We start from the raw sequence: 25747 nt of genomic DNA, 5'->3' as shown, positions 1-25747 counted from the left end.
GAAGAGTTTGTATTGATTGCTTCCAGGCTAATATAGTTTAATCAACCAAGACTCCCCTGAAAGATCGATACAAACTCACATACATACTACAGATTTAACTATAATTCTTAATTTTCTCAGGATCCCCATAAGATTGCCAGTGCCTCCAACCATCAGGAAGTAGTTTGAGAAGCTATGCCCCAATTCCCAAAATATTGTTTATAAATGTTTATTTTCTTTTAAAGGGGGTTGATTATAAATGCAATCTCTTTCTAAAGAAGAAAAGGGGATATAGGTATGGTAGGATGAAAGGGTAGTTTACTGAATCTACTTTTAAGAACAACAACTTGTTTGAAATATTTTACATTGCTATGGATTTTAGTTTATTGATACAAATTCAAAGTTAATTTTGTTATACTGTATATGTATTTCTACTCTTGTTTAAGGTATTATGCTTATGCAACTCATTTAAAGTTGTAATGTATAATTAAGAAATACAAATTAATAATTAGTAATCTATGATAATCAAACTTAGTCATCTTAGTTAAGTTTTCTAGGTATACATAGATATATTTCAATTCAGTAAGTAATCTTCAAACACTTCAAAGACCTACAGAATATGACATTTAAAATGTTTTAAGAACTTAGATTTTTCTAGAAAATGAGACACATCTGCTCCTGGCAGCACTAATTACTTCAAAGAGGATGATGGGCATTGAAGAAACTCATTAATGGAGTTTGCTTTCTTTGTAGCAAAAGTTAGCCACTGGGCAAAAAAGTGCCTTTGTCTCAACCGTTTGACAGGATACTGTATAAACTGGACATGCAGGACCCATAGGAAGGTGACCACTGAACTTTGCAAGGCGAGATGGTCCTTCAGGTTCTTGCTTCACAGAAGGAACTTCCAGAAATTCTACAGGACACAGGGAGAAGTGACTGACAAACTTTGCCAGAATGGGCGGAACAGTCCTTAAAATTTCCTGCTTCACTAAAAGCTATGCCAGAGACTCTAGGCCTGTAGGCTGAAGATGGATGCCCCAACATTACAGAGGAACTTTGGATGACTGTTCAGGCAGCCAGATATCTCTGTCATTTCTAGAATTATGGGAGTTGCTTGCAATGTACTTCCTGTTTACTTAGGTAATGTTATATCCTTCTGTGATCTGTGATATAGTGGAAGACTAGATAGTTACAATAATAATTTTCCTTGGTGATGATAAAAGATAAATTAGATATGAAACTTTAGACTCACAAAAATAGGATAGATGATAGAATATTTTCTTTAATTTTGCCAAATACAAATAGACTAGATATTGTAACTGTAATTCTTGCTTGATAACTATTCTATTATATGTAATTTTACTATGTTAAAGTTAAAACCTTTTTTGATTAGACAGAAAAGGGGAAGTGCTGTGGGATGTCTTTCTGTATGTTGTGAATATGTGTTGCTCTAAATGGTCGATAAATAAAGCTATTTGGCCAATAGTGTGGCAGAATAAGGCTAAGCAGGACATTCAAACTGAAGAAATGGGAGAAAGAAAGGAGAGTGAGGGGAGACACCAGCCTGCCACCCAAGGAGCTGCAAGATGCCAGCAGACCGGTAACACCATGGCCACATGGCAATATATAGATTAGTAGAAATGGGTTGAGTTAAGTTGTAAGAGCTAGCTAGCGAGATGCCTGAGCCATTAGGCCATACAGTTTGTTAAGTAATATTGGCCTCTATGTGTTTACTTGGGTAAACAGCTGTGGGACCAGGTGGGATACAGGAGAAACTTCCAGATACACAGGAGAGCCATCCACAGGAGAAGGCATGAAATACCCTCGGGATTTCTAGCCTGGCTGCCTGAAGGTTATTTCCTGTCTGAAGGCTGCCTGTCAAGATGGAGGAAGGTGGCTGTTTTCTCCAATGTGCTGAGCCCAACATGAAGTTCTAAGGCACAGAAAGAAACAAGGAAACAGACCCCAGTCAAAGGTACACACTACACATCCCTAAAAATGGATGCTGAAGAAACAGAGGTATCTGAATCACCTGATATGTTATTAAAAATAAATAGCTCACATGTGTTCAGTGTTCAGGGAATTCATGAGCAAAAAGGAAAATATTAACAAAATAATAAGGAATTAATAGAAATTTAGAAAATACTAAATGAATGGAGAAGTTCATCACCCGGACAGGTAGCCTAGGCTGTCTAAGGAAGCAAGACGGGGAAGCCAGGCAGCAGCCCTCCCCGATGGTCTCTGCTCACGTCCCTGCCTCCAGGTTCCTGCCTTGAGTCCTGCCCTGTCTTCTCTCAGTGGTGGACTGGAACCTTTAAGCCAAGTAAACCTCTCCCTCAGTCAGCTTCCTCTGGCCAGGGTCCAATCACAGCCACAGGGGTGGAAACTGGAGCAGAAGCTAAACACAGACTTGATGGAGAAAACAGAAGAATTGACTCAACACAGTCTACTTGAAATTACCCAGGTAGACTTGTGAGACACCATCTCCCAGACCAACGTGTTCAGTAAGAAAGTTCCAGAAAACAAAAAGGGAAGGACTGAAAATTTATCTGAAGAAAGAATGAGTAAACTTCTCCTCGGTGTGAGGAGAAGGAAATGGACATCCAGAGAGAGTAAGTTCAATGGAAGTTCAACTAACATAGCTCCAAAGGCATCCACAGCAGGACACTTGGCAACTGAAAGCCCAATTATAATCTCAAAATCTAATGGCAAAGAGAAAAATTTGAAGTCAGTAAGAGAAAAATAAACTGAACCAACCAAAGATCACAGGATGTCTCAGAAGTCAGAAAAGAATGGAATGATATAACCCAAGATGAAAAGAATAAAAAAGTATTAAGCAATAATTTGGTATCTGGCAAAACTGTCCTTCAAAATTAAAGGGGAAATAAAGCCTTTCTTATATAAAAGCTGAAGAGTTAACTGCTGATTTCCCTTGCTAAAGGGGTCTTCCAATTGAAAAGAAAGTAAACAGAAACATAAATGTATGAAATTTGCTGATAAAGGTATAGATAGACAAATATATACTGCTGTAATAATGCAAGGGTGCATTAATTATTAATTCTAGTATAGAAACAAAAAAGCAGAGAACACTATAACCATAAAACATATTAATGTGTACACAGTATAAAAGCATGTATTTTTTACATCAGTTTTATAAAGCAGAAGTTGAGGAATATAAGAGTTCCATGATTTTATAATTGAAGTTACTAGGTAAAACAAAGAGACTTGCAACTAAAATACTTTACACCCCATCAAAATCACACATGCATGCATGCACGCACACACACATACAACCTCATAGGAAATACACAAAAGACAGAATCCAGTATGTCATAACAACAACAACAAAAACATATCAACAAATGACAAAGACAGCAGAAGTTAACAAGGACAGAAGAGTGACAAGACAGACAGAAGACAGCAACATGGCGACTAAGCCTTCCATGTTGGTAGCTACCTCAAATGTAAGTACATTCAACTCCCTCATCAAAAGCACATAGTGCTTCTTAATGGACAAAAAAGTCAAAATTAAAGAGGTACTTCAGACTCAAGAACACAAACAGCCTGAGCCTAAAAAATGCATTCCATAGAGATAGATATGCCAAAGGAAGGGAGGCTGGCCATACTTACATCATGTATGTATCCATGAGACTTGGACTCAAAAAGAATTACAAAACACAAAAGACACTGTGATGATAAAGTATCAGTCCCTAAAACACATCCCAATCATAAATACAGGCACCTTACAATAAAGAGTTCAACAAAGGGAGTACCCCACTTTCAATAGTGGACAGAGCACAAGACAGAATATTCATAAGGAGCAGAGCACTTGTGTATCACCAAAGAACAAATGGTACCAAGAGACATAAACAGAGGTTTCCACCAATCAGCAACCAAATCCATCCTGAGTTTAAACAGAGCATTTTCCAGAACAGTCCACAAGTTAAGGATTAATTTCAGCAATTGGGAGGCTGAGGGAGGTGGATCAATAGGGGTTTGAGACCAGTGCAGATGACAAAAGCGTGGGGATAAAAATTCCTAAACAAGTAGAAATGAAACATTTCCCTTAAACAAATAATTGTTCAAAAATGAAACCAAAAGGAAAATTTAAAAATATCTTTTTAGATAAATTAAAATGGAAACACAGCATTATCATATTCATGTGCTACAGTCAAGACAGTACTAAGAGGAAAGGGGACAGCAGTCTTGCCTACATTAAAAGAAGAGACAGTGCCAAACAAACCAACATTTTACCATAAAGAACTAAAACAGGACATGGAAAAACTAAGCCCAAACTAAGCAGATGGAAGCAATAAAAATTATGGTGGAAATAAATTCAGTAGTAAGTAGAAAAGCAATTTAAAAATCAATAAAACTAAGAGTTGATTTTTAGGAAAATATCAACAAAATTGAAGCTTCTTAAACAAAGGAAAAAAGAAGGCTAAAATAAATAAAGTCATAAATGAAAGGCAATGCTATGACTGGTAAGCTGAGACAGAAGGGACTTTAAGATGTTCCCATAAGTAGTTCAATGAAAAACACACTACAAAGATTGATTATAAAGAAGAAGAAAATCTGAATACTTAGAATCAGTACAGAAATCCAACCATTGGTAATTATAAATTTAAAAATAAACATTTTAACCACTAAAGTTTAGCACCAGATTACTATAATGGTAAATTTTATAAAATATTTAAGTGAGATGCAAATTTTTAAAGTCTTTCAGAAGTTGTAGAGGAAGGGACAATCAGATTACATTTTATGAGACCAGCATCACCCTGATCCTGAAGCTACACAAAGGTATCACAAAGAGTTAAACATATAAGCCAATGTACTTGGCTGGTATAGATGTAAAAATTTCAACAAAATATTAGCAAACCTACTTTAGCAGTTTAATAAAAATATCACATCTCACACATTCATTATTGAGATGGTATTGATCTCTGGAATTCAAGGATGATTCATCATAAGAAAACAAATCAATGTAATATGACACATAGACAGAAAAAAATCATCACAATAAATAATCAAAAAAGCATTTGGTAAAACTAGTATACCTTCACAATATGTAAGAACAAAAGCCAACAAGCTAAGAATGGAAAGAAATTATCTCAACATAATTAAAGTCAGATATGAAAAGCACGTATACGACAGTACGTCCAATAGTGAAAAGCTGGGAGTTTTATCTGTAGGTTAAGAAACAACCCCAGAATCCCCATACCCAATGCTTTTAATGTGGTGGAAAATGTTTGTGGACTATCTACCATACAAGGGATGAGTATCTAAAACATATGAAGAACTTCTACAACTCAATAATGACAACAATAGAAGCCAATTTAAAAGTGGGCAAAAGGTTTGAGAACATATTTGCCCAAAGAATGAATTCAATGAAAAAAAGGTAAATATTCTCAACATCACTAATCACTGTGAAAATGCAAATTAATTGAAGAAACAATGAGACATCACATTCATTAGAATGGCTGTCATTAAAAAAAATGAAAGCTAAAATGTTTTGATAGACATGGTTTTGATGGTATGGATGTAAAATTGTTCAACAACATATGGAAGACATAGGTGCTGTGGATGTTCTGTATGTTAAATGTGTTGCTCTGATTAGTTAATAAATAAAACACTGATTGGTCAGTAGCCAGGCAGGAAGTATAGGCAGGATAGGGAGAAAGGAGAATTCTGGGAAGTGGAAGTCAGAGAGTCAGAGAGACGCTGCCAGCCACCCACCATGAAAAGCAAGATGTAAGGTACCGGTAAGCTACGAGCTATGTGGCAACTTATAGACTAATAGATATGGGTTAATTGAAGATATAAGAACTAGATAACAAGAAACCTGCTGCAGCCATACAGTTTGTAAGCAATATAAGTCTCTGTGTGTTTACTCGGTTGGGTCTGAGCCGCAGCAGGACTGGCGGGTAAGAGAGATTTGTCCTGCGCATGGGCTAGGCAAGACTGGAGAAAACTCCAGCTACACATAGGTGCCTTAAAATATTAAAAACTGAATTTCCATGTCTCAGCACACCCACTTTGGGGTGTCTATCCACAGGAACTAAAGACAGAATTGTTGAGTTTGGACCTGAAGTATCAAACAGACTTATAGCCTTCAATGCCTGCCCCACAGTAACCAATATCCTGTTGGGGCCCACTTCCTTAAGGTTCATACAACTCCCCCAAATCACTACCAGCTGGGAACTAAGTATTCAAATATACAAACGTGTGTGGGACATTCCATCTTCAAACCATACTGATCAGGAAGTAGTATTGCCATTTCTATACCCATGGTACTATTACGCACAACAGCAAAGAGGAGACCATGTCCATCAACAGAGAATGGATAAAGAATATGTGGTGTATACATAAAATGCAGTGCTACTCACTCTGAACAAAGGGGGAAATCTTGTCCAATAACACACAGAAGATGAACATGTGATACTGTCCTATGTGAAATGACCTCATCACAGCAGACAGATACGACCTGATTCTACATATTTGAGGAGTCTAAAACAGCCACAAATAGAAGGCAAAAGGGTGGTTGCATGGGGCAAGAGGAAAGTAGTAATTAGCTGTTTGATGGGCAGACTTCCAGGCAAAAGTAAGTAACTATAGAGACCTGAAGTACAATAATTTAATTTGCACATGATCAACAACATTGCCGTGCACATTTTAAAGGTATGTTGGTAGCACAACATATGTGAGTCCTTGAGTTTGATCTCTAATACCCTAAAAAGGGGGGAAAATGAGAGTAGATGCCATTTTACATGTGTGCACACCTATGCTTGTTTTACCCCATATGCATTCAAAACAACAGTGTGGCTACAAAAAAGTTAAGAATCCATAACTGAAAGTCATGTTTTCCATTGCATTTTTTACTATTTAAATCTTATTTTATATGTATGGATGTTATGCTTACATATATGTCTGTGTACCATGTGCGTGCCTGATGCAAGAAGAGGGCATCAGATCTCCTGGAACTGGAATCACAGACTTCCAAGTTGGTGCTGGGGCCAAATCTAGGTCCTCTAGAAGAGCAGCTAGTGCTTTTAATTTCTTAACCATCTTTTAGTCCCTTCATTCTATCTTTAATGTGAATTTCAGTTCATTGCAAATGATACTGATTTTCAATTAATGGCGGTGATAATATTTCTTTTATATAAGTTATTGAAACCAGCTCTGATGATTTAAAGCATAGCATGAAGCAAATAAGCACAGAAGTGACACAGATGTGGCAAAAAAAAAATCAATCAGCCACAAATGAGAAAACTTCACTGCTAGTCTGGCTCTACCATTGTGAAACTGACTTGTTTCCTTTACATTCCCTTGAGTCAACAGCCCGAGGGATCGGACCAATTCCCACTTGCTGGGCAGATGGGAACCAAAAGGTTTCAGCAGACCCATGGCAATAATCCAGTTCCCACTCAATACCCAGGGGTTACCACTCAATGGGACCACTTGTGTTTTGTAACTTAGGGTTCCATTTCACGATGGTATTTCTCACATGAGAAAGACAATAAGATACTTCAAACTTCATGACCCAAGCCTGAAACATCTGATAAGTGTGGTTTACAGGCCTAAACAGTTACATAAAGGGGGACTAACATGAACGTACAATGCTTTTGTTATTGCGGGGAGGTGAGGGGGAGCAGCAGTCATTGAGATTAATGTTACATAAACACATTTATGGAGTTTATGTATCCCTCACATTAAAACACTGATTGACAGGCAAAATTAGAAACCATAAGTGACTTCTGCTTAGTTTTGGGGCTGTCGCCTGCCTGGTTGTTCTTTGCATTTAATAATGAGACCCCTTTGATGCCTTAACTTTCTTTTTCTAAAACATATTTGAGGTCATCAACTCTGCAGATTATTTCTCTTGAAATGGAGCCAAAATCTGTAGCTATCAAGAAAGATCATAAACATCCACGCGACTTAGTGAAAACATCAATATTAAGACATTTACAAAGTTTGATTTTCTCCATAAATTGGGAGTTTACTCTCAAAGCCAAACATGGGCTTACATTTCATTTGATTTTGTATAACGGGGGGGGGGGGGGATGACCATGAACTAAATTGGAATTCATTCATTTTTCCTTGAAAATTCAGTTGACAAAAGAAAATGATGTCTTTGCAGGAACTTTTCTTGTGCTTAAAGTATTTATCTGAACATGGAGGTTGGACAAGAAAGGGCTAAGATACGGTTTTGCAAGAATAGTTTTCTCTCTCTCTAACATTTGGAGGCATTCAAACCAAACCAAAGGCACATTTTGCAGCTCACATTAAACTTTATCTTCAGGCACAGATTGGGTTATTTATCAATAATGGTTCACTCCTTCTAAACCCTTCCAACTGTTTTCTGATGACTTTGGACTGGGCCACCCAATGTGCTTCAGTCAACAGCATGTGAGCTACATCACGTGCGAGAGGACCCTTACATGCCTGTGTAATTAGGTATCTTCCCTCTGGAGTGCCAGCTCTCCAACACCAGAAAAACCTTCTCCTCCGCTCCCCTAGGTCTCAGCAGGCTGTAGAGTCAAAACTGAGTCAGTCTATCCAAATATTCTCCTTCTACCCACAGCCAACCAGATCCCTGATGGAACCAAAGGAAAAGATAAATACACATTGCTGGAAGCCACCAAGAGTTTGAATTATCACTATAGCAGATGTGGCTAATATACCCTCTATTTGATTTCTTTGTTGCCAAGACTTTTCAGAGTTTTATTCTCAAATATCACACCAATATTTTGCAATGATATTGCTTCATCTATTTAGGAGGCTGGATTCCCTACTCAAATACACAGTAATCAAGGGCTATATTAAAACTTTGGTTATCAGTTCTATTTTGGATATTGAATAATTTAATAAGATTTTCCCAAAAGAAATCTCAGTGTGCATAAGAGCTATTCTAAGCCAGTGAAGATATGAATCCCACCCTACTGCTAATCTCAACAGTGACAGTTCTTCTTTTACTTCCCAGAAGGAGGCCAACTCACACAACACCACCACAGAGCACTGTATGATCGCAAGGGGACCCTCCTTTCTCTCAGGACTGTAACATCCTTAGGACTATTGCTAAACAAAATACAGAGATGGATGCATTGAGAACCTAAGAAGTAATCTAAATGGCCTTTCACAGGTAGAGGTAGGTCTGACCTCAAACTGGAGCTTCTGGCTTTGAAATAGCCATTTCTCTGAATTGCAGATCACAGCACACACTTCTTACAAACAGCGAGTGTGGAAAGGAATGAACAGAGGACTGTCTAAAGATGTCAACAGTTACACACAACTGAGAGTGCAAATGCTTTTGGAGACAGTGTGATGAAAGTGATTTCCTCAAGCTCTAAGCTGCATCTTTAAAGGCTTCACTTCAGCTCGGGATATAGCTCAGAGCAGAGGACAGACCTAAGACTTGCAGAGGCTGGGCACACACAGAGACTGTCTGCCGAAGCATGGTCAATCTAAAGAGATCACACCCCTAAAACAAAGCCTACTCTTCAACCCTAGCAGCAACCAACGGTGAACACAGCAAAACAAATAACAGAAGCACACCACTCAGGAGTAGGAAAGTTTAAGAACAAACGTGTCAACTAAATCTACCCCCACCCCCTTCTTGAACCTTAAAGGATGCAAGGGAGTTCAGTTTCTCAAAGGCCTTTTCTTTGATGTGGACACTACTTGTGGTTTTAAAGTTCAAGCCACCACAGACATCGCATCCCCCCCGTCAGGCCTTGCATAGGGCCCATGGACCAATCACATCTCGGAAAAAACAAAAAAAATAATGCAACCTCCAGACTCGAGTCCTGTGGATCTTTACCTGTGTAGACACCACTCAGACCAATAGATGAACATAATCACCTCTCCCTGGCCAGTACTTCCCACTGACCTTGACACCATTAATTAGTTCTGGCTCTTAAAAAACAGTAAACAAACAAAAAACTCCTTCATGTAAACACAATCACATCACATGTATTTTTTGGCTTCTGCTTTCTTTCATCTCTTATAAAAAGTGTGGTCAAATACGTAAATTTTGGTGACAAACACAGAACCTATTTTTCCATACAATGTTACTTATTCTTTAAGAATTTCATACATGTATACAATATATTTTTTTATCATATGCACCCTCCATTCCCCTGCTCCAACTCATCTTAACTCTTTCCTCATGACTCCTCCCAATTTAATGTTCTTTATCAAAGCATTACTATAATCCACTGAGTACTATTAGTGCTGCCCATATCCATAGGACTGAGGGTATCCACTGCCACTGAAGCATGGTTAATCCACACCCCTAAAAAAATCCTTTTTTTTTTTTTTTTGGTTTTTCGAGACAGGGTTTCTCTGTGTAGTTTTGGTGCCTGTCCTGGATCTCTGTAGATCAGGCTGGCCTTGAATTCACAGAGATCCACCTGCCTCTGCCTCCCAAGTGCTGGGATTAAAGGCGTGCACCACCACCGCCCGGCCCCTAAAGAAATTTTAATCTCCACCCTCAGCATCCATCAACAGTCAATAATCTTTAGCTAGGAGTGGAGCCTCATAAGCCATTTCCCCACCCCCCACCCTCTGCTAGATGTGTGCTGGCCTGGCCTTGGGCAGATCTTATGCAGGTCACCATGGCTGCTCTGAGGTCACAAGCACAGTGTTCCTATCATATCCAGAAGACACTGTTGTGTCCCTGTCTTATAGTTCCTCAGCCCCTCCTTGTGGGTATGGAGTATGACATAGACGTCCTGTTTGTGGCTGTGCTCTCCACCCACATTTGTTTTCTGTATTTGAACCTGTTACAAGTCTCATAGTACTGATTTTTAAGAAATATACAGTTGTATTTATGCCACATCTACCATATTATCTTTACTATGGCTGTTAAATGTATTTAATTTGGTGCTTATGATGGCTATTTGAGGAATTACATCTCTTATAGTCTATCTCCCTTACATCCTTTGTTTAAAAAAATGTAGGTTAGGCATGGTGGTGCACATCTTTAATTCTAGCACACAGGAGGCAGAGGTAGGTGGGTCTATGTGAGTTTGAGTCTAGCCTGGTCTACAGAACAAGAGAAATGTCTCCTCTGTTTTCTGCCTTCTGGTCTTTTCTGATGGGATTTTCATCTATGGCTTCTTTTGCAAAGATTTATTTTGGATATTTCAACGAACATGCTGAAAGACAAACACAGCCATGCATCCTCCACCTCAAATCAACATTACCCTTTTCCACCTTGGTGTTATCTGCTTCATCTCTTTCTTCACATGCAGAGGTAATGTGGGTTTGTGAACACAGGCATATATAAATAGTCATTTGTGGTTGACGGTTTTGAATGTAAATTATAGCCCTTCACAGGCATCATCTCCACAACTCCAATAAGAATTTCTTACAAACAACAAGGTTCACATCACTGAACTGTTATCTTCATAGTTAAGAAACCAGGTAAGAATTCCTTGTGCTATTTAATTTATAGCTTATGTATAAAGCTCCTGAAAGTCCCTACTACTTCTCAGAACTCCATCTATGCCCACACACATCACCCCAGTGCAGGACCTAGTGAGGACTTGAAAAGGGCATTTATTCTTGTATTTCTGGGCCCCTCGGTTTCAAAGAGTCTCCCCCATTTAGTAAATGATGCCTGCCTTCAAAAAAGATCATGTCAGACTTCTTGTGAAATGTCCCATGTGCTAGACTTTTTTGTTTTTCTCACAGTGTCTCTCTACTTCTATAATGGAAGCTACATCTAAAAGTTTAGGACAAGCATTGAAGATGTAGTCCAGGGATAGAGCACTTGCTTGATGTGCACAAAGTGTTATACTCTTGTTTCCAGAACCTATGTCAATAGGTAGGTAGGTAGATAGATAATGATAGATAGATAGATAGATAGATAGATAGATAGATAGATAGATAGATAATAGATAATAGATAGATATAGATAGATAGATGATAGATAGATAGATAGATAGATAGATAGATAGATAGATAGATGGCAAACAATTGATGATTGATATGATTGTGGACTGGTAGATAGATAGTAGATAATGGATAAATGATAGGTTACAGACAGATAGTTAATAAATGATGATATATGATGGGTATGTAGGTATATGATGATAAAGATGGGTGATAGTAATATATAGATAATAGATGATTGGCCGTAGATAGATGATAGATACATGGATGATAGTGATATATAGATAGTAGATGATTGGCCGTAGATAGATGATAGATACATAGATGATAGAGATAGATAGATTGATGGATAATGATGATGATGATAGAGAGATAGATGATAGATAGATAGATAGATAGATAGATAGATAGATAGATAGATAGATGATAAAAATAGAGATAGTAGACGCCATTGACATAAACACCTATGCTGAGCATACCCTATTAGTGGTGCTGTATGCCCACAGATGGCAAATACTGTCAGTCCTCAAAACCAGCAAGGATTCCACCAAAGGAACCATTTGAATACCAAAGTCCTTAGAAGTTCAAGTATCTCATACATGATGGTAGGGTACTGATCTGTAGCCTACACAGATTCTTGTGTATACTTTAAATCATTTCTAGGTTACTATAATCCTTAATGTATTTAAATACTATGTAAATAGCTGTTACTCTGTATTATTTAGGGAATGATGAAAAGGAAATAGGTCTCTACTTGTCTGAGATAAACATAACCACCATGGATCTTTGTATTTAGCACAGGCAAGAAACAACAGAATGCTTCCTAATGCAGACCAGTTGAATCCACAGACTCAGAAAAGATACACGTGGAAGAATGTCATAATATCCCTACATCGAAAAGTCACTTGTTAACCATGTGGAAGAAGCCACAATTCCTGTCCTCACTAAAAACCTTTTTAATTGTAATTAGATGTGGGCAATGCTCCGCATCACCTGGTCATCTACTCCCAACCACCTTGCTGCAGATGCCCCCAGTGTCCACTGAAGGCCTTCTGCATTCCAGTGCTGCTTTTTTTAACCCACTGGCTTGTTGTGCTCATTTAAATCATATATCTGTGATTGCCACATGAATACTGAGCCGATGTCTGTAGCATGAATCTTAGAGAGTCTTATTAATAAAATCAAACCTGGGGCCAGTTATTGGGGTGAAACGCTGGATGGTCAGAGACAGAACAAGCCACAGCTAACGTCACCTGGCCAACTTCTCAGCTGGTCTTGTTTCCTCAGACTGGAAGCCTCTGTGTCCTCATATCTGAATGGCTCTCAGCTGAACTGTGCTGCTAGAAGCCTGAAAGCTTAACCAGAAAAATGCTTAACCAGCCAAATGCTTCTAGTTTCTGGTCCGCACGCCTTATACCTTTCTGCCTTCTACCATCACTCCTTGGGATTAAAGGCTCGCTTTCTGGGATTAAAGGCATGTGTCACCATGCCTGGCCATTTCCAATGTGGCCTTGAACTCACAGAGATCCAGAGGGATTTCTACCTCTGGAATGCTAGGATTAAAGGTGTGAGTGCTACCATTTTCTAGCCTTCGTATCTAGTGGCTGTTCTGTCTCTGACTCCAGATAAGTTTATTAGGGTGAACAATATTTTGGGGAACACAATACCACCACAGATGTCCTTTTCCTGTCCCCACACCACAATGCTTTTTGTTAAGTTAGTTTGGAAATTTAGACCCCAATTTTTGCTAGGCTTACTAGAAAGTCATTTTTTTTTAATTTCAAAACATGCATAGCCAATAAATTTAATCAGGTAAGGCCCACTGTCTTGTGTGTACACCAGCATACACATCCATCAAACAATCTTATCTACACATGGACACCTTCCTCAGGCTTTTGCTGGTACATCCTCAGGTGATGTGTGTGTGTGTGTGTGTGTGTGTGTGTGTGTGTGTGTGTGTGTGTGTGTGTATGCATGCATCCATGCGTGCACAGGTAGCCTGCTGAGGATGGGACCATGTTCATGGACTCTAAGCTAGCATAAACCTCTTGTGGGCATCCCAGCAAGCACAGCCCAAGCTGATCACAGCTGTAAAGTCTTCTATTTAGGACATGTTGAGAAGCAGGCACAGGTGGATAGGAGGGTCCCTTTAGCTTACATCTCTGATGAGATGCAAATGGAAAATGCTGTGCTTCTCAACCCGTTTGAGAATTCTCATACCTCAGCATGAGCCAGGCACTAAAGTTCTCACCCAGCATCACAGCATCTTCCTTTCAACAGACTCTGGGCAGATGGTGTGGGCTGGCCAGCTTGCCTTTCCTGAAGCAATGTAGGAAATAACAGAAGGCTGCCTTGTTGGTGGCATGCTTTCTGGCTCCAGTGTCTGATCGTGTTGGAAGGTATTGCCTGAAAATCAGTCTGAGGAAAAAATCGGATTCACTCATTTCAAGATATATCCCAACGGCAGATTTTCCTCCCACACTCCCTGGACTCCTCTCAGGGAAACCGCCCTCCTTCCACTGCCGGGAGTGACAAGGCTGCACCTGAAGTCTGCCTAGTGGACAGTCCCTGGAACTTCCAGAACACTCTCACACACCTCTCTGCAAACCCAGCCATACTGTCAGAGTGATTGTATTGAAGGGATCTAACTCCAGCTGTATGAAATTGACACAATGGACTTCATCATTTGAAAAACATAATCTTATCTTGAAAACGGAACTGGTCTCATTCGAGGAACCCCTAATGACCACTGAACCGTCGTGTGTCCTTTGCTTTTGTCTACCTTTCACTGAGAAGCGCTTCCCAGCCACATGCCCCAGCACACTCCCATGCTCCCTTCACTTACATTGGCATGAGGTGTCTCTTTAAATGGTTGCTCCATTTAAAACCACGGTCCAGCTCTCCCAGGGCCAGAGTTATGGGAACCAGCTCTCCTGTGTGGAGCGAGGTCAACTGTCCTGCTGCAGCAGCCAGTGAGGAGCAGGGCCAGCAAAGGGCGGGGCCAGCAAAGGGCGGAGTCAGCAAAGGGGGAGGCCAGCTCAGCATGACCCTCAGATTTTAACACACATGGTTCAGCACGCCCTCCCCTCACCCCACCCCGTGGTAACATGGGCCATGGACATCAACACTGACCCTAGCTGCAGCAGGACCATGAGTCCAGCGGCAGTGTGGCCCTTAGACACCAATATGGCCTCAGGTGGCAGCCCATTCCCTGGGGAATTCACTGGCCTTTGGTGGTAACAGGAGCCATGGACATCCGCACCCCTCACCATGGGCACAGGAGAGCTGATGGCTTGGGGGTGCAGGAGACCTGGCTCTGCCCCTTGCCTGATGAGGCGCATTCCCAGCAGAGACATAAACTGACCGACTCAGCTACCACCCAGGCAGGCCCATATCCAGTTCTTTGAGTTGACCCACCCCAGCATCAGCCCTATCTATGACTGTGCTCATGAAGGGACTGGTCCTGTGGAACCCGAGCTGCAGGATGTCTGTGACTCAGGGCAGCAGCAGGATACTCAAGAGAAGTTTCAGTGAGAGTCCAGTGTTGATCGTGTACCAAAAGCCAGGCCTTGAATCTGACCACCACCTAATTACGATGAACAAATGCAGGCAAAGCTGCGTGGACTAGAGTATACTTCATGACAAACCACAGCTCCCAATGCTGCTGAGACAAATGAAGAGGTGGTGGAGAGGTGGGAAAGATGGAGGAGCAAAGTGGGTTTTGTTTGTTTTCTTTTTTTAATTATTTTTTTTTTTCATTTGTGGGAGAACACTGCAAGGGTGAAGTACAGATGTGGAGGGACTAGGAAATGAGGGGGATTGGAGTACATGATGTAAAATTCCCAAAGAATCAATAAAAACTGTGTCTTAAAAAAAAAACAAAACAAAAGAAAACACGGTCCTCTTCTCCCACTCTTACCACTCCCTTTCCTGATCACTTTCTCTCTTTGGTGGTAACAGGAGCCATGATCTGCACACCTTACCATGGGCACAGGAGAGCTGATGGCATGGGGGTTTACCATGTAAACACTGGAGGTAATTTTCTTTATATATTTCTTTGCATCTCTCTTCTCCTCACTAGAGTAGTGATGGGGGTCATCCATTTGGTTTACCATTGTATTACCAGTGCTGAGAACCATGACCTACATGGAGTACATCATTCTTAAGGACTTGTTCAATGAAAGCTCAGACACTGAGGGGGTGGACACTGTCATCAGATCCTGCGAACACAAGCAAAATGACAGCCATCTCAACCATGTGCTCAGCGTTGGACTATTCCTAACCAGTGGCAGGGATTCTGAACTGGAATCCAGGCAGGCAGACTCCCAAGAACTATGTAGATCAAGTCTCCATGAACGAAAGGGAGGGGTCCAGGAATCTTCCTACAACAATCCCAGTAAGGAAGGGACTCTCAGCTTTGTCTGGGGTCATCTGCTATATTGTAACAGACAATATAATGAAGTCATAGTAACAATGTTTGTGGCTAACATTTATATAGTTCCTAATTAACATGACAAGTATTGAGTTATAACTACTTCATATCAATATAGCCTTCAATTTTTTCATCATTTTTATATTTAATATGTAAGAAAGTTGAGCCGGAGGATGTTAACTCATCTCCAAAATGGTAAAGAACAAATGCAGATGAGTAGACCACACTGCTAAGTACCTCACACCATCAAATTAATGTCAAGGATCAACACTGCCACCACTCTGCAGTCAGGACCAGGGGTTCCCATGGTGAGTTTTGAGGATGGGTACGGGTTCAAGAGGCAAAGAAAACATGAATTTCCAAGCAAAATAAATTACTCAGTCCTGGACTGTAACCTGTAAGCTGAAATAAACCTTTTCTTCCCTCAAGTGGCTTTTGGGCAGTGTTTTATCACCATAGCAGATGAAGAACAGGGTGTGTGTGTGTGTGTGGGGGGAATCTGTGTATGTGTGTGTGTGTGTGTGTGTGTGTGTGTGTGTGTGTGTGTGTGTGTGTCTGTGTGTGTGTCTGTGTCTGTGTGTATTGTAATGGTTATTATGTGGGCCATAGGTTCCCAGTACAATGAGCCTGCAGGACCATTGGAATCTATGATAAATGGCACTAGGTGGGAGCTGTGTGTAGTAATGACCATTTATCCATTTATTGTGGCCTTAACCTTAGGGGGGACAGGAATCAGAGCAGAGGACAAGCAATGGGTCAATGAGTGATTAAGATCTCCACTTGGGTTAGAGCTAGTCTAAGGAAAAGACAGAAAAAACTTAAGAACTAATTGATGACTATCCACATTACCATGGGTCCATGGAAAGAAAGAAATACCAAACTCTCTCCTAAAGCTCTGACAAATCTTTAACTATGCCACCCAATTTAAAACTACTAAAAATAGACTGCAAATTAATTTGTCTGTTTCAAAGTTACATGCCAGATGTCTTATTCATCATAAATGATGGTATTTGTTGAAATAAATGTTTAACAGCCAGCAATTAGCAAAGTGGCCATACTTTAAAAGTTTAATTTGCTGCTAAGAGGGTTTTGCAATAGCAACTTGGAAAACAATCGCAAATTACACAATTCAATTTTCCAAATGGATTATTTTGCAACTAGATAAAGAAACGGTTGAAATTTCATCTAGAGTTTCAAGGGGAGATTCACTCAATTGGATGTTTAAAGTCATATTCCCTCGAGGAACAGGGATATGTGTGCTGGAATTATGCGATTAGTGGGCACTGCTTGGGAAGCTCCAAGCCCATCCTGGTGTGCTGTGGAGTTGGACGTCATTTAGGAAAACAAGGACCTGACTTCCAGTTTCGCCTGTTTCCTACTCATGGTAATTTACAGATGATGATTTATTTATGTTTACCAAGTGAAAATGAGACCACTGCCTAAAAGGCAATTTTCTGCCTTGCCTTTGTTGGCTGAATCCTAATTATTTTTTCCCTTGTGGGACCGAATGAATTAAGTGAGCAATTCACTTTGTGTATGCAAATTGCAAATCTCTGCAGAAGCCTCAAATTACTTCATTCTTAGAAAAAAATGAAGGCCATTATCCTACTGAAAGCAAAGAGGCATAAACCCCTTTTACTTTTGTAGGTCATCTTTAAAATGAAGACGGTATGAAAATCATCCCTTTCCAAGCCCACTATATGCCCTAAAGTATTACTAAGTAACCCACTAAATTAAATTATAGTTATTATTATCACATAATTATGATGCTTCAAATTTTAGGGAACTCTTATAAACATTTCTATTTAAAATTTTCAAAAGAGTTTCATGTAATGCATTCTAAAATTTTTAACTTGATTATACTACCTTTTCTATAAAAATAAGAATGGTAGAGACAGTGGAGTGAAAGGAACCAACACATGGAGGCGTGCTCAAGTTGAATGCAAAGTCCCGTGCACAAAGCATTGTGCTCACTCACAAGTCTCTGCTCAGAGCCTCTGAACACAGTGGTTTCAGGCAAACGTTTTCTAAAACACTTCTGAAGAAAGAACAAGTCTAGACAGTTGCAGCCCAACCCCTGTATTAGTGGGTTTCTGCCTCTCCAAAAATATCCCTGCTCCCTTGGTCATTTAAAATAAACTCGACTTGTGCCTGTCTGAGTGACATATTTGAACTGTCTCCCCAGAGCCTGGTCTTTATTTGTATAGTGAAACAATAGGAAACAATCCCTGTGTTCTGTGTGTCTCTTTTTACGGAGGTGTCTGAACTGCAAAATGTGGCATTTGAGGCTTATAGAAGAGATTCTGGGTGTGGGGTACCTCCATGAGCTGGCTGTTGTTGCAAAGAGATTCTGGGTGCAGGGTACCTGCATAAGCCGGCTGTGGTCCTGTGACCCAGATAACCTTTCTAGAAATGGAGGCAGGAGCTAGCATGGTTTTTGTACCAAGAGAGACTCAAGTTCTTCCTGAGGTTTGAATTCTTATCAATGAAATGTCAGAATCATGTCTGTGCATCAGTTTGTTGCTGAAACTGTAGTGGAATAGCAGTAACTTATACTCAGGAGCAGTTTTATTAATGAAGGATAATCATATATTACCAACTTAGCATTGTTTCCAAAAGGCAGGGAAAAGGGGGACTAGACTGGCTGATGCTACCACACCACTTATATCACAAACCAGAATATTCTGAATATCAAGTGAATTGTCACTACAACTTACATACAACCCAGTAAGAGCATGAGAAAAACTGGGTTTGGAGTCTTCTTACACATGATGTAAGTGCAGTGAATTGCTCTATTTTCCCTTTGAAACTACAACCTACATATGATTGAGAATGTGTTTCTATATGTTTTATAGGACAAATGGACTGAAAAAGGCATTTATTAACCTATTAGTCATTTTTATGAAGACAGGGACTAGGGCCTGACGTCAGATTTTGTGTCCTATTTTATTATAAACGTTTCAGAATTGTTGAAATTTATTTCAAGGAAGATGCGTGATTTTATAAAATCCTTAAAGTATAACTTTAAGAATTGTGAAGAGTAAGCCGGGCGGTGGTGGCGCACGCCTTTAATCCCAGCACTCGGGAGGCAGAGCCAGGCGGATCTCTGTGAGTTCGAGGCCAGCCTGAACTACCAAGTGAGTCCCAGGAAAGGCGCAAAGCTACACAGAGAAACCCTGTCTCGAAAAACCAAAAAAAAAAAAAAAAATGGAAATAACCTCTCCCAACACAGCATCATGAGTGGAAGTCATGGTGTCCAGTGTAGCAGAACCTCCATGCCAAGTGGTCCCAGCAGACTCACTCGGGCAGGATCTGGGAGAATCATAAGGGAGGAGCAGACAATGAAGAGATTGGGAGACACCATCACTTTTTTCCACATGGACCAGGAAAGGCGGGGTTCTGTGTAGAGAGAAGATGAAAACTTGGCCAGAGGCTGGATGTGGAGGGGAGGAAGAAGGAAGAGCCCAGGATACCTTGCTGCTACTGCCGTGAACAGATGCATGGATTTAGGTGGCAAACCACAAGCCAGGAGACAACAGAATGGAACCAAGCTTAGGCAGAGAGAGAGTTAATTCTGCTTGAACATGCTCTGGGGCACTTCAGCACATGTGCCCCCTCGCCTTACAAAATCAGTAAAATGGGAGGGCTTCCTCTCCTACTCTCCCTACACCCAAAGCTGTGGGTCAGTAAGGGCTTCCAGCTGGAGAACACATCTACACATGAGGATAATTCAGGTTATGGAGATATGAAGTCATGCTCTCTTGCATGAAAGGAAATTTCCAGACTATGATCTAGCCAGTAATTTCCTGCATGACCAGAGGACAGCTACACTGAGTATATCTGAACTTTGAAAGAAAAGGTTAGGACATAGTCTGAGATTTTGAAAAGTCATCACAGCCAGCTACATCAAAAAAGTGAGTATTTGGAGGAAGGAAAACTAAGTGAAAATGAATGGTTCAATTCATTACCAGAGAAGGAATTGTGACACAGAAGATGGGGGGGGGGAATGGGGACAGAGAGCAAGAGAGGGAGAGGGGGAAAGGAGGAGATTAGATTAATTGCAGAGAAGTAATTTTTAAGACATTGGCCATTAGCTCACTGTGAAGAACCTAGAGTCCCATTTTCTCAAAAACTAAGAATAGAGTATGACTTCAGTCTTGTGAAACACCAGAGTGGTCTAGTCAGTAATGAGGATGGAGGCAGAACAGTATGCCTGAAGGATTTGGTAGAATGGCAGAAGTCATAATGCAATTAGAAGGTCACGGTTTCTAAACACATCACATGTGTGTGCTGCAGTGGGGTAGTCATCCCTCACTGTTCTCTGTTAACACATCAAGTGGCCCAGTGGACACTGGAAAATGGGGACATGCATAAAAGCAGCATGTTCCTGGAGAGGTTGTTAGATTAAATTTATTTGTTGTATGAAATGCTTGGCATGGAGAGGAGAGAAGAGGATAGGGAAAGAACATGGAAGGCAGTAGAAAAAGGGAAAAGGGGAAAGAAATGAAGAAAAAAGGAGGGAAGAAGAAGAGAGAGAGGAAAGGAAAGAAGGAGAAAGAAAGAAAGAAAGAAAGAAAGAAAGAAAGAAAGAAAGAAAGAAAGAAAGAAAGAAAGAAAGAAAGAAAGAAAGAAAGAAAGAAAGAAAGAAAGAAAGAGAGAAAGAAAGAGAGGGGGAGGTAGAGAGGGAGGGAGGGAGGGAGGGAGGGAGGGAGGGAGGGAGGGAGGGAGGGAGGGAGGGAAGAAGGTTGATAGAAGGGGAGGGAGGAGAGAGCAGAAAAAGGGAGTGAGAAAGGGGGAGGGGAAGTGAGTAGGGGAGGGATAAGTATGGGGAGAGGAGAGGCTAACAACTACATAAGAGATGTACAGACACAGAGGCAAAGCTCGGACAGAACCCAGGCCTCCCAAACCAGGAGGTGACCTGTCCCTTCCACCTTAGAGTGTGCCCTGATCATTACCTCTCCCCACAAGGTAAAGTGTGGCAAGCAAGCCTGTACCTGCCTGGCCAAGGCTAGCCATGTTCTTTCCTAAATGCAGACAGGGAGTTTGCATTTCAGAAGGGCAGGGACCACATTCAAAGTCACTGGAGGCTTCACATTGTCACAATTACAGTTAATCAATTTCATGGCATCTCTGACAGCTCAGGCTGCTTGAAGGGAACTTCAGGAAGGAGGCTAAGATGTGAAAAATGATTTTTTTCCCTGTGTGTCTTGTAGTCATACATTTATTTTCCATTAACACCTTTAGCTATGTGCTCAGTGAAGCATGCACTAAGTTTTTAAATTCTACAGTCAACTTTTATGTTAAAACTCCAAAAAGATTCAGATACTCAAATCTGGCATTTTCAGAAATAGCATTCTGAACAATGAAATGCACACTAACAAACACTATAGATTTTCTACCAGACTCCATACCATGTCTGAGTTGATCAAAGAGCATTTTCTGGTGTCGTTTAGAAATCTCTTTGTTTATATTGGAATAGATTCTGAAATCTGGTCACAGTGTGCTACTTATAACCTTGGTATTTTATTATCAAGATTCATAAATTACACAGCATTTAGATAAAAAATGCACATCTCAGAATTACTGATGTGCCCTCAAGAGATTAATATTAAACACATCAGATTTGAAAGAGTAAAGAGAAAGAATGGGCGACACTAACTCATCAAGGGCTTGGAGGCTTAATGGAGATAATTCCTCTTCAGCGCTAGGCTTTGAACTTTGGTTAATGATGATTACAGATGAAAGAGAACCCAGCTTACCCAGTTCCCCGAAGATTTGCATATTAAATCACAAACCAGCAGGTAGAAGTCCAAAGTAGGGCAAGTGAGTGTGTCCTCAGCCTCCTTCCCCTGCCATGCGCAAGGGGTCCTTTTCAGCTTATGCACAGGCAGACTTTAAATCTGTCTTAAAACTTCCAAGTCTTGACATTTTCTGGTCCCATCACCATGCCCACCTATGTCTTCCAAATCAAAATTCCTTTCCTTGGTTTTGGATGCTTCTTTTGATAATTTTTTTCTTAATACTTAAAAAGTACTAAGTTGTCTGTCCTGCCTTAGGCACTAATAATTAATAGAGACCACTCAATTCACACCCATTCACACAAAGCCTGTTGTCATTGTGGATCTTATTTTATGTGGGAGAGGCAGACACCAAGTGAGAACATCACAGTAGTGAGCATTAAGGAAACGGAGAAAGAAGAGATGGGGAGGGAGTGTTGTGATAGGTTTCACTAACCAAACAGGTTAACAAGTATTACCTACAAGAAATTTCAATAATGACTGAACCAAGTAAAGAAGTGAGCTGTGTGGGAGTAACAGGCTTCCAGGAAAAAGAGAAAGTACAGATGGAGAGATGTGTAAAGACATCAAGGAGCCAAGGGTCCTGGAACACAATAAGATAAGATTGTGCCGACTGAGCTAGGAGGTTGCACAGGCCAGGGGAACTCAAATGCTGTGATCCTACAAGCTGCTGGAAGGATTTGGCTGAGGAAAGTGATGTCATACAGACTCCAGTGGTCCAGCAATAGGCAGGCAGGATGCTTGGTTCCCAGAAGTGTCAGCAGTGGCTGTGGGAAGTATGTGGAGTCTCCACACACTTCAAACACAGAGCCGCCACCATGAGCTGATGGAAAGTATTGGAAAGATCCCCTACAGAGTGTCTGCCCTTGTCTTCCTTCTGTTAGATGCACTCATGTCTTCCAGCAAAATATAATACTCTCTTTCTCTTTTGTTTTTCTATACCCAGAAAGGTAGTATAGGCGTTCATAAAGAATGAATTATTTCTGGAAATACTTGGAATTTATACACACAAAGAAGGAGAGAAGGGCATGGGTGGCCACATACAATGATCAGATTGTACAGGTATCTGTTGAATTATAGAGCAAGGGATGGCTGAGGTTCTGAAGAGAAGAGGTCACCAGGTAACAGACACTGACAGATATGAAAGTCTGTGGGGGGGGGTACACACCCCCACCTTTTTAATCAATATCTTATAACCCAGGAATTGAAATTGCAGACCTCTGATCATGGTCAGCAGAAGGACAGTTTGCCTTATCACTGGTCCTGGGCCGAAAAATGACTTTCAGAATGATGGAGAAGGTCTCATAAACACTGTCTAGTGGAGGCTTCACAGTAAAGAGCAAAGGCAGATCACTGTCTCTCTCCTAAGAGTTAGTCCATATGCATTGCCAATCTAATCCCCTTGCAGAAAAGCACGCCTCTAGAACACTGACTGTTCTGGAGGCTTTAGGAATATAATAAACCCTGCCTATAATGGAGATCATCACAGTGGTCCCTTTGGCCACTGCCCACTGTTACCCCTTGAAAGTGCCTTGCTTTACTCTGTAATAAGCCAAGTCTGTCTTCTGCAATATACTCTGACTCATTTGAATTCTTTCAACAAAGGTCACACAGGCCTTGGTGCTGTGGATATCACTCTATATAAATAAAACACTGATGGCCAGTGACCAGGCAGGAAGTATAGGTGGAACAAAGAGAGAGGAGAATTGGGGAAACAGGAAGAAGGAAGAGAGACACTGCAGTCACCACCAGGACAAGCAGCATGTAAAGATGCCGGTAAGCCACCAGCCACATGGCAAGGTACAGATTTATAAAAATGGGTTAATTTAAGATAAAAGAACAGTTAGCAAGAAGCCTGCCACGGCCATACAGTTTATAAGTAATATAAGCATCTGAGTGATTATTTTATACGTGGATTGTGGGACTGTGGGGCTTGGTGGAACCTGGAGAGAAGACCTCCAGCAACACCTTGGAGATGAGGGGAATGCAATGAGATCCTCATGACAAGCTAAGGGCCATCACACTTTTAATAGAGACTGCAACTCTTTATTATTTACCCAAATTACAAACCAAATACTGCTTTGGGTACTTGAAACTACCTTGGAAGGTAAGGCCTCCCAAGGAAGTAAATCAAGCCATGCCTTTGGCATTGTTTTCTGTGCAAACTGGCATGCAACATATACATCTGGATGCACTTGATTGGGTACCAGTCATTTAAAATAGAATCAGAGAGGTTGGCTTTAGAAAGTATACAAGGGTTTAGCAGCACATCACTGCTTCCCATGTTTATATAATCTAAACATGCATAAGGAAGACACCACAGGACCTGTATAAGAACTGCACAAAAAAGGAATCTGTCCCCTTCCTCCACCTAGTCAGGTTTCCATACGGATGAGTCTCTACTGGTTTCACATAAAATTCTAAAGGGCAAAGAGGCCTGGTGGATGGTCCCACACCATGCACTTATGGACAGCATTAATTGGATTTAGTGAATTAATTTTAAAAAAAAAGTAAAAAGAAAGATGTGAAGTTGAAGGGGGACATGTTAGGGGTGAGATGAGGGGAGTTGGATGAGGAAATAGAGGGTGTATATTATCAGAATGCAGTCCAAGAATGGAGTCCTATGAGAATTCTGAGTGCTTGTGAGAAAACAAGACAAGAGTCTTGTGACTTCTGTTTCATTAAAACACAGAATTGTTCTTGGAATGTATGTTTGCCTCCTCCCAGGTGTAGTGGATAGGAGTGAGTTTACTTCAGCTGCTGTTATTCATATGCCTCTCTGGAAAAACATGTTTTTGCCATGTGTGTCTTCTCCTTGTGACTGAACACCTTACTCATGTGACTCTTCTTAACCCTCAGAGTATAAGCTGTCCGGTGCTCTGAAAAAAGTTGGCTATTGCATGAGACTATAGTCTGCCTCTTTTTTAGGCTCTCCTCTCATGGGTTCATGCCTCCAGTTATAGCAGTAGACAGATATGACCATATTTCATTGGAATATGCATGAAATTCTCAAGAACAAAGAAAAATAATTTTAAAGGATCAGGAAACCACAGGAACAGTTTTATATTAATCATTTTTAATAATCAGTGAGTAAGTATATTATGTTGCAGATATTTTGTTCACATAAAAATAAAATAGGGACCTTTGTCAATAATTTGGATGTGTTTTCCCAATAAGTGCAAGCTACCTCCTTCCAAGCCGAGGTCTGGAGAGCTGCGGGCTCTTACCTTGTGGTAACACCTGAAGTAAGCAGCGCGCTCGTCTGAGAACTTCTCCAGCCTTTTCGGACCCTTGCTTGACGCTTTCTTGAACACTAACCAGCATCGTTGATAAATCTGCAAGGTAAAGATAAATGCAACAACAGTTCAGCATTCCCAGACTTGACTGCTTCTGACATTTGCACTTCAACATTTCCTTTTGCAGTTTTCACCTGTGAAATATTCACACACTGGAAATGAAGGTTGGTCTGGGAAAGTACGAGTCTAGGGGAAATGAGCAAACTATGTTTTTCCAACAGTTACTGGAATCAAAATAAGTAAGTATGTGAGGGCTGATTTCTCCATGTTTTGATATGGATCACTAGTAGATTTCAGAAAAAAATTCCAGAAATAAAAATCCGCTGGTACCTGACAGAAGGGTGAAG

The 25747-nt window shown here is 40.6% G+C and overlaps 1 protein-coding gene across 1 annotated transcript in view; it reads right to left on the bottom strand.

Annotated features, from left to right (window-relative positions):
• Dok5 (docking protein 5) overlaps positions 1-25747 on the bottom strand; it is a 150089-nt gene that overhangs the window by 59939 nt on the left and 64403 nt on the right. Inside the window, exon 2 of the mRNA XM_006984002.4 lies at positions 25332-25439. Coding sequence (XP_006984064.1) covers positions 25332-25439 — 108 coding nt within the window. The remainder of the gene's footprint in view (positions 1-25331; positions 25440-25747) is intronic.

The sequence above is a fragment of the Peromyscus maniculatus genome, chromosome 4 (assembly GCF_049852395.1).
Source record: "Peromyscus maniculatus bairdii isolate BWxNUB_F1_BW_parent chromosome 4, HU_Pman_BW_mat_3.1, whole genome shotgun sequence".
Classification (NCBI taxonomy): domain Eukaryota; kingdom Metazoa; phylum Chordata; class Mammalia; order Rodentia; family Cricetidae; genus Peromyscus; species Peromyscus maniculatus.
The sequence above is the reverse complement of the archived record's forward strand: the minus strand, read 5'-3'. Positions and strand labels throughout refer to the sequence as shown.